The sequence below is a fragment of the Beta vulgaris genome, chromosome 3 (assembly GCF_026745355.1).
Source record: "Beta vulgaris subsp. vulgaris cultivar EL10 chromosome 3, EL10.2, whole genome shotgun sequence".
NCBI classification, from domain to species: Eukaryota; Viridiplantae; Streptophyta; class Magnoliopsida; order Caryophyllales; family Amaranthaceae; genus Beta; species Beta vulgaris.
Genome location: NC_079204.1, coordinates 52,633,119 through 52,643,381, shown reverse-complemented (window position 1 = coordinate 52,643,381; position 10,263 = coordinate 52,633,119). Strand labels below are relative to the sequence as shown.

The 10,263-nt window shown below is 38.4% G+C and overlaps 1 protein-coding gene across 1 annotated transcript; it reads right to left on the bottom strand.

The window, feature by feature from the left end:
• Positions 1-931: 931 nt before the first annotated feature.
• Positions 932-3,300, bottom strand: LOC104889595 (uncharacterized). The gene is made up of 2 exons (XM_010674853.1): positions 1,533-3,300; positions 932-1,290 (listed from the first exon to the last, which is right to left on the bottom strand). Exons 1-2 carry the CDS (start codon positions 3,298-3,300, stop codon positions 932-934), a joined length of 2,127 nt encoding a protein of 708 aa, XP_010673155.1.
• Positions 3,301-10,263: the final 6,963 nt, after the last annotated feature.

The window sequence follows — 10,263 nt, the reverse complement described above, 5'->3', positions numbered from 1 at the left end:
AGCCAAGAAAATAAAATCCTAGAAAGAGATTTGAAGAGGGACAAAGGAGAAGAAACCTATTGGGTATATCTATATTAATTGCATAATTTGTTAGTTCAGTTCCAAAAAATCTTATCTGTATAATTAAGTCGAATTAACCTATGTATTCCATCCAAAAATTCTTGATGATAGCCCTTCAAATTAATTAAAGGCTTTCGCCATAGGCAAGCAATCGCTGATATCTGCCATTTTCATATCTAATCAATTGTTTAAAATAATAATTTAAATAGGTCAAAAGCTAATTAATAAGCTGGTTAAATGAGGTATTTAAGCTAATATACCGTATACATAGCCAATACGGCTGGGTGTTTGGTAGTACGTGCGCTATTATTTGTTGTAGCAATCAACTAGCAACATATTAGCATAATACACATTTGTCAAGATATGCATATCTTGTTAAGAGGTTTTAAATATTGGTGGCAGTTTTTGTCGCTTAACTCTTTTGATAATGGCCATATTTAAAAATAAGAATATGATTATGCAGTAGAAGAAGAAGTTGCATTTGTTGCACAAGATGAAAGCAAAGTGCAAACCCACTCCAACAAACAAAGAACTGTGCCCTTAGCATACCTTGTCGGGTCACTAAACTTAGTAGGTGTCCTTTAGCAAAATACTATATAACTCTTTCAAGGGTATCAAATCTTTCAAGGATATCTCCTACTAATACTCTACTTGTTATCACGTGTTTTCTATTATTTTTCATTCAATCTAATTAGTAGAAGTTGGGTAACACGATTGTTTATCTAGTGATAGAAGGGATATTGTCATATTGATAACACAATTTTCATATACTAGTATTTATTACTTTGGACTCATTACCTAAAAAAATAATAATTTTTTTTTTTTTTTGGACACCGGAAAAACATACAGAAGCATAAACAAACAAACAAATCTAAAATGCCGTAAACGGAATTTGGCCTTTCCGTATATGAGTAGCCAGATCATGAGCCTGCTGAACTAGTAGACGAGAAACCTTTGTAATCCTACACCATTGAAACTGTTGTCCAATGGATCGAATGTCGTCCAGGGTCCAAGCAATTGAAATTGGTTGGGTGCCTTGATGCCGTAAACCCTGGACCAGCAGTTCACAGTCCGTATATACCATGATGTGACGAAGACCATGTCCTTGAGCCCAAATCAAAGCTTCCAAACAAGCTTTGGCTTCAGCAGATAGAGCCGAAGGAGCGATAATGCAACTGCCTTGACCTTCCCTAGTGTGGCTTGAAATATGGTCAACTACCCATGCAATACCTGCCGAAGTAGAAGTTGGGGTCCAAGAACCATACACTTGTATATATGCTTGTGGATTGCCGCAGAAAGATGCTCCAAAATGTGCGAAAAGGAACCTTGGAGGTCCTGAATCAACAGACCGAGCATGGACTTTGGATCGCGGTTGAGCCAAAAACGTGAAGTGCTACTGAATACCTTGGTTTACTAGAGAGTGAATACATGCCAAGTCCTGAATTACTCCGTTGAAAAATACTTATTCCTACCCTGCCAAATGCCCCATAAGGTGGCCACAAATATCGGCAGACGAGCACCATGATAGCCATCATGTTGGTAGAAATAATGGACCCAGGCAATAAGCCAGTCTTGGAAAGCAACATCAGGATTTGAATTTGAATGAATACCCAGTTGGCCTGATTGCCATAAAATGGTAGCCAAGTGACAACTCCTGAAAATGTGTTGGGATGTTTCAGGTGCCATGTTACACTGTGGACAAGTATCAGATATTGCAAGACCCCGCGAGGAGAGATTGGCGGATGTCGCTATCCCATTGTGGCAAAGTTTCCAAAGGAAAATCTTCCATTTAGGCATGATGCGCAGTCCCCATGAAATTCGAAAAAAGTTCAAATTTAGAGGGACGTTCATGCTACAGATATATGTATTTCGAGAGAGGAAAAAGTACCCAGATTTAGTGGTATATTGGCCAGATGTTGTGAAAGGCCAAAGAAGACTGTTAGAAGGAGAATTGAACCGTGGAATCTCTAATCCACGAATAGTGCGAACTGTAGAGGACTGAAAAAGCTCACAGAGACGAGGCACATTCCAACCTTGGTGTTGAGGCAACAAAAGTGATGCCACTGTCGTCAAAGCAACAGTCCTAAGAGGAACATCTTCCCGAAATAGGGGAATCGCCCCATTGACCCATCGCTCCTTTCCCGCAAGTAGACCTGAATTAGAACCAATTTTCCAAACATAATTTGTTAAGAGAACCTTCTCAGCTTGATGCAGCCCTCGAGCACCCCAAGAGCATTGTCCTCGTAAAGGCCGAAGCTTAGTTAGTGTAATTGCATTAGCCCGTGGAATCGAACAAAAAATTTTGCTTATAAGAAGATTGGGATTCCGATGCAGACGCCAAACTTTCTTAATCAATAGAGAGCGATTGTGCAAAGTAATACTACGCAACCCTAGGCCACCAGCACCCTTGGGCAAATGTAATATGTCCTTGCTTCGCCAAGCAATCCCTTTACCAGAATTGGTAGACCAGAAAAATCGAGTAAGCATTGCATCTACCTTGTTTGCTATGGTTCTGGGAATCAAGAAGACCGATAGGATGTGAGCGATAGAAGCCAAAAGTATGGAATTTATGAGGATCAATTTCGCCGCTTGTGATAGAGGGAGATGACTCCAGGATGTGATGCGTTGCGTAATGTTATCCAGTAGAAAGGTAAAATGTTGAGTTTTCTTCCCTTGAATATCCACAGGAGCACCAAGATATGTACCCAAAGACTTTGTCGAGTCCAACTGCAGGAGACCTTTATATTCAAGGACACGATTCTCAGGAATATTGGGGCTAAATTTTACATAAGATTTACGGAGGTTGATCATTTGCCCAGAAATATGACAAAAGCGACCCAGAAGATTGGAAATTGCCGTGCATGACGTAGTTGAGGCTTTAAAGAAAAGAAGAGCATCGTCAGCAAAAAACAGATGGGAGATAGAAGGCGCGTACCTGTGGGCCCGAAAGCCATCGAAATGACGAAGATCAGTAGCCAGTGTTAACATGCGGGACAGGATATCCATACAGAATAGAAACAAATAGGGAGAAAGTGGATCACCCTGGCGGAGACCACAAGTGGATGGAAAAGCCTCCGTAATTTGTCCGTTGATCAAAATGCGATAGGTAACTGTGGATATACATTGACTAATCAATTTAATCCATTGTCCAGGAAGGTCGTATGCCTGAAGAACCTTTAAAAGAAACCTCCAATTAACCCGGTCATACGCCTTATTCATGTCAATTTTGAGCGCTGCCATATGAACGTTGCCCCGACGATGTTTATTGAGAACGTGACTCAACTCATGACTGATCAAAATATTGTCATCCATATGGCGACCAGGAATAAAGGCACTCTGGTTTTATGTGATAATAAGTTTAGTGTAATGGTTTCATCTAAAACAAAAGTCCAATAAATGTATATTGTTATTAGTACAAAATAATGAATAAGGTTGCTTTTATCTGGAAGGATTACGATCGGACATGGGTTATAATCTATCCTAATAATAATAGTAATGATAATATGAGTTATTGTCATTATTATTATCATTAAAAGATGAATGATAATAGTGTTTTATCTCATTGAGTGATAAATGATTATTGTTTGGGCCCAATATATTCTCGGTGGGCCTCATATGTCCTCATGCCCTAACACGGGGCCGACCCTTCTTAGACCTCCATGATCAAATGACTGCTCAAGATGAGAGGCCTGGCCCGGCCCAGACCTCGCTCCAGCCTGGCAAGACATTTTTAATTTCACACATTCCAACGCTTATAAATAGGGAATAATGGATCCCCATTTATTGAGGTAATAAATTCTAGACAAACCACTCCATATTTATTGTTGATCAATTAACTGACTTGAATGTCGGAGGGGTGATCTCGGACACCCCTCGGGGATAGTCTAACTCTCGTTTTTGCAGCGCTCACTTCATTTCCCGAGTGACTGGTTACCTTCATCAACCATCGACCTTGACTCCAATTCATCCCCCATCTTACAAGTTTTTACCCGAAACCGATTGGTGTCGTCTGTAGGAATATTGAGCAAAAAGCCGTGGCCAATACTCGGAGAACTCGACGAAGCCGAAGGCCCCCGAGCTCATCACACCAAGGAGAGACCCCCTCCCTCAAGGTAGCCGACGAGACAGCGAGAGACCCTCGTCAGTCCCCCGTTCTTTCTTTCAGGCATCAGCATTTCCTCGAGGAAGTCCACCCTCGAGAGGCCAGGCAACCAGAGCTGTCAATCTTGGGGAACCTCGACAAAGGGTGACCTTACCCCGAATCGAGCCCCCTCGATATGAGAAGACGAGTCCCAACCATGTCACCCAGCAAGACCTCCAACAACTAGCAGATCGTCTCAGGGACAATCTTGAGCGAAAGCCTAAGGGCACTCATGCTAAACTTTCAGAATGGAGGGGAAGACATGTCAACTAGGCCTCCCGTCCCTTGAGTACTTTAAGGGAAGCCTAGGCGGGACCCTCCGACCCCAATTCATCACCCTCGATTCTCCAAACTCGGCTCGAGCCCCCCAGATCTCCGCTCGAGCTCACCCTGGTAGAGGAGACGCAAGGCACATCATTAACGAGCGCCACCTCAGAAATGGTGTTCGAGATGCCCGCGACGTCCTGAATGAGCGACGGGCACGATCGAGGGAAGAAGGGAAGGTTCTCCCGAACCTTAGCCAGGAACGGAGGGAACCACAACAACAGAAAAAGGATAGCAAGGAAAGAGAACAAGGATCGAGCATCTCTGAGCCTAGCAAAGAATCCGAGGCCCAAATCGGCAACCTAGGTTTCATTACCCCTTTTAGCGAGGGAATCATGCGGGCCCCCAATCCTCGTAAAGTAAAGATTCCAACAATCAAGCAGTACGCGGTCATTTTGGGGTTTAGGGTTGTTTTCAAGGTGGAGGGGTGGTTTAATTGGCGCCTAGAGTTGTTTTCAATGTGGAGGGGTGGGTTAATTGATGTATAGGGTTGTTTTCGGTGTGGCCTGGGTGGTTCTCGTGGTGGTTTGTGTAATTATTGGGAATGGTTAGTGGTTTTGGGGTGGCTATGGTGGGTTTTATGGTGGATGTTTGTGAGCATGATTAAATGGATGAAGAAGATGAATACTTTATTTAAGAACAATTAATTCAATTTCTTTTTTTTTCAAAAAATCTTTAACTCAAGAACCCACCCTTTCAACCTCACAATAGTCAAATTTCACCAAAAAATAAATTATGGTCCCTAACGGAGAAAAATAAAGTTGTATGTCCTCAATGGTGAAAAACCTAAAAGTTTGGATCCTTATTATATGCTTAGGGAAAGAAAATGAACAAAGAGGAAGTATTATTTATATAAATAAAAAAGTATCGTATTTAATATCAAATACTCCAACACGGTTTGGGCCAGCCCCCACCAGTTGTCCGCTATGTTGGTCGCGGGTCTACCACGGTCAAGAAATTTTATTTCAGGTCCTACCCTGCACGAGCCCGTCTATATGGCCTGCAGGCCAAACATCCCTTCTCTTGGAATTTGAGTCGAAAACAACTAATAATCCAAAACAACAACATAAACTACGGGCCAGACAAGGAGGAGGCACAAGCACGAGCACGCAACAGAACGTGGACAAAATCTGGAAATTTCAGGCCTTAAGCCCGCGGGTCGAGTTCGTGATCAGGCCTAGTCCAACCCATGCACAGGTCTAGTCCAGCTATTTCTAAATGTTGTTACATGTTTCTTCATTAGGATGTTTCACATTCTTGTTCGGTTTTTTCTGTTGTGATCTTTTTTATAGGAGATGGTGACATAACTGACACTAGTACGATTATTTCAGTCTTTTAACTTGTGAATTAAGGGTATGATTTCCGGTTTGCATTTGGCCCAAATATTAACAAATTCGAAATAAATTAGGATTTTGAGTAATATATCATCCACTATCCAATCCAAATTCTACCAAGTTCGATCTAATGCAATCCACAGTTTTGAAACTTGATAGTTTAGCTTTATCTACAAATCCAAATTAATGTAACTACTATGTCTTTTGGGCCTAATCCACGGACTCTATTATCCAATGATGGGCTAATATAGAAATCTGAAACAAACTTATTATTGACAAGCATAAACATTAACCTCAGTCTCTAAAATAAGTATTTAAAAGAATATAATTATATGATGAGTAAAAGAGTTTTTAAATTTTACAAATTATTAGAATAGACGGTCTAAGTTTAACATAAAATAAAACAAATCCAAGCCCACATTTTTTTAAAAAGTCTATTTCATTTCACTCTTACCAAATATTATAACTAGACATCTCACACTAACCAAGTCGTCGCTTCTCTTTTTCTTTCTTTGTTTCCCTTAGAATCTCAAACCACAACAAACAATTTTTTTAAAAAACTCGACAGGCTTACCGAATGGATTCAATCAGTCACTAAATAAATTAAAAAAACTAGTTTTTAGGCCCGACCTATGCCCTGGATACTTATATATTTCATTTATTAGTATTTTGCATTGAAATTAAAACACCAAATATTACTTGATTTGGTGGTTAAGACATGAATACACAAGCTTGCAGTCAAGGGATCAAATATTATACCATGCATAATCTAATTGTTTTTATTGTACATGGAGTACATGAAGTCAAAACTCTGAGAGATCAGGACTGCGCCATGTGGCACATTTCTTTGTTGAAGAACACCTTTTAATATATTAGTATAGATGTGAGAACTAAGTGGATTAAACTAGTCACTAAATATATTAAACTAGTCAATATATTCCAAAAATTAATATATTCACTTCTTAATATTGAGTTTGAATTGTCACTTAATTTTAAATTATAAATAGGAAGTCTCTCTTACATTACCAATGGTTCAAATTTAACGTTAGCATGTCATAAGTTCAACAAAGAAAAACGCATACACAAATCAAATTAGTTAGATGGGTTTATTGCTTATTTGGTCTAGAGTCTAGTTTTCCAAACTTATATCAAATATTTTAAATAATGTGACTCAAAATAAAAGGTTCCTATGTCCTGAAAGATAAAACGTTAATGTAAAATATAGGCTCATTTGATTTATGTGCATTCGAAGACCCTCAATTCAAATCTAATCTAATCTAATCTAATCCCTATAGGTGGAGACGATCCTAGTCCCCACCGTAAAAATAGCTCGGACAACGGCTTGGTACTCGCCTCAATAGGCTTCTTAGTTCAATGGGTTAAACAAAATCAGACGAATGGAAAACTTTTATTTAAATAATATACTTCTTTTTTTAATACTTGCAATGTTTACTATCTTAGTTCAATGTTTCCTTGCAATGTTGATATTTTTTGGCAATATATTCTCCTCTTATCTCTCTCTTAGCTTATGAGAGTTCTTTTTTTTTTTGAAGTCTTTAATCTCTTTCATCTCCTTGATCTCTTAGCATATCTCAATATTACGGGTATTACAAAAGAATTAGGAAGTAGTACATTTTGAAAATTTTATCACAAATTATAGAATATGCGGGCCTAATTTTAACATAAAGTTAGACAAACTCAATCTTATATTCTCTTAATAACAAGTTTATTCTATCTCGCCTCTAATCCAACACTATCCCAAAATATCTCACACCAACCTAATAATCCTTTCTCTTCTCATTCCTTTGTATCCCTTTGAATCTGGAATTGCAATCGTACGTCAAGATTTAAAAATAATATGGCATTCTCACCGAATAGATTAAACTAGTCACTAAATAAATTAAAGAATATGATCCTCGAATAAATTAAATCGGTCACTATATATATTAAAACTAGTCACCAACTCATTATATTCAGAAAGGTGGTCCATTCTCTTCTTAATATTATTGGGCTATGAATTATTTTTAATTTCAAATTAATTGATAGCGCAGTTTTGGTGGGGGAAAAAGAATGGTGAATGAAAAATTCAATGTATAGCATGGAAGAAATTATGTAAACCAAAAGGTGAAGGAGGGTTGGAGTTCCGTAACATGAAATTGTTTAATTGGACTCTTCTTGGCAAACAAGCGTGGAGATTGGTAACACACTCGGGCAGCTTACTTGAGCAGATTTTGAAGGCAAAATATTTTCCTCATTCTTCCTATATGAGTTCTGAACTAGGTTCGAATCCAAGCTACACTTGGCGAGGTATTTGGAGGCAAAGTGGGTTTTAATTTGAGAAGAGGTGTTAGATGGAGAGTCGGTGATGGTGAACAAATAAAAGTTTGGCATGATGCATGGATTATGGGCACCTAGTCATGAAAGATTTTATCCCCATGAGGTAATTCGAACAATGACTCTGTGGTGGCCGATTTAATCCATCCGGTTACCAAGTCTTGGGATCGAGAATTAGTGTCACAACTTTTCTCCATTTTGAGGTGGAGAGAGTGATGAGTATCCCGCTTAGCCCTCGGTTACCGGATGATTCTATTTGTTGGGATCTTGAAAAGGATGGGTAATACTCAGTGAGGTCGGCATACAAAGCTTTGTGGGGTGATGCGAACAATGAGCAGGAAGCGTCACCATCGTATGTTATGGATTTATGGCAGAAGATTTGGCAATTAAAATGTTGCCTCGAGTCAAGCTGTTTGCGTGGAGGGTCGTCTCGAATGCATTGCCAACGAGATTAGCACTAAGTAGGAGAATTCCTAGCTATAATACGGGCTGTGGAGGTTGTGGGAAGGAAGAGGAGAGTTATGTACATGCGCTTGTGCATTGCCCGATGGCAAAGGAAGTGTGGAGGCGTAGCTCGCATGATGGGACGCTATGTGAGGGGGGGTGGTTCGATGGGAGATTGGTGGGGCAGATGCTTTGAGAATATGGAATAGGAGGAGCTTTGTGTGTTCTCTACAACAGCATGGGCTATATCGGGTGCTAGATGTCGTGTCTTGATGGCAAATGAGAGGAGTGATCCTGCTGATACACTTGGTTATGCAATGAAGATAAGCAGCGAGGCTTTGGAGGCTCGCCTATTACCTGTAGCATCGAGCTCCGTGCTTTCGGCCCACCCCACTTTGTGGGCGAAAACTACTGTTGTGCATATACATGTTATGTTTTGATGATAAAAATTAATATAATATGTTATAGTGTGAAAGTATGTAACAGTTGCAACAGATGCATGAAGAAAAGAATTCATAAATGAAGACTTTGAGGAAAAGAAGAATCAAGAATGAAGTCCAAGTTTATATGTTCCTTAGAATAGTTACTTTGTATAAAAATGTAATATGCTTGAACTAGGTGAGATACTATGTGCTAAATATAGAAATATATAATTATTATTTTCTTAGAGTTAAGGAAATAAATAATTGTATTAATATTATATGTCTATATAAAAATGAAATTAGTTTATGAAATAAGATAAAAGATTTTCATAAAAAATGTTTTAGAAAAGAATTTTATAAAAAAAAAACGTGTTTTTAGAAAAGTATTTTATACAAACGTGTTTTATGAAAAGAATTTTACAAAAACGTGTTTTAGAAAAGAATTTCAGAAAAACGTGTTTTAAGAAAACAAGTAAAATAGTTTTCAAAAAAGATTTGGAAAATACTTTTTGATAAAAACAGAATTTGAGTTGAAAAGAAAATCTAATATGGAAAACTTATCTTTTTGAGGTTAAAGATAAAGATGGAAAAAGATGAAGTTTGTTTTTCTAAAAAGAGAGTTTTATCCCTTAAATTAAGGATTAAAAGATAAAGATATTTTTGAAGGATTTTCGTCCAAATCAAGTCCTATAAAGGGTTTTATAATTCACTTTTAGATCTCACGTTTTCAGGGAGAAAAATCAGAGATATTAAGAGCTGAAAACAATTTCCTAACGCATAGAGTATAACACTGTTTGAGTTAGATTCAAGTAACTATTATACGAGTGTAATTGTCCTCTAATTGTTTGAATAAGAAGCACTCGTTTGAGGATTCTTTCTTTCTGTAATTTCACTATTATAGAGAGTGTCAACTCTTAGAGTTAAGAGTTGGTTAGCACTACTAGGGTTAGTAGTGAGGGAGTCTTATTGTATCAAGAGGTTGATATTTTAGGATTCAAAGAAATCAAGAGTTATGTTTCGTGTGGACGTAGATCTCAGAGGTGAGATTGAACCACGTTATATTCTGTGTTTGTGCATCAAATTCCACATAATTTAAGTTTTAGTTTTCGCAAAAACGCAATAACAAAGGTTTTGCGAAAATCGATGAAATTTCGTCACTCAATTCAACCCCCCTTCTTGAGTGTCACCTTGTGTTCCAACAACT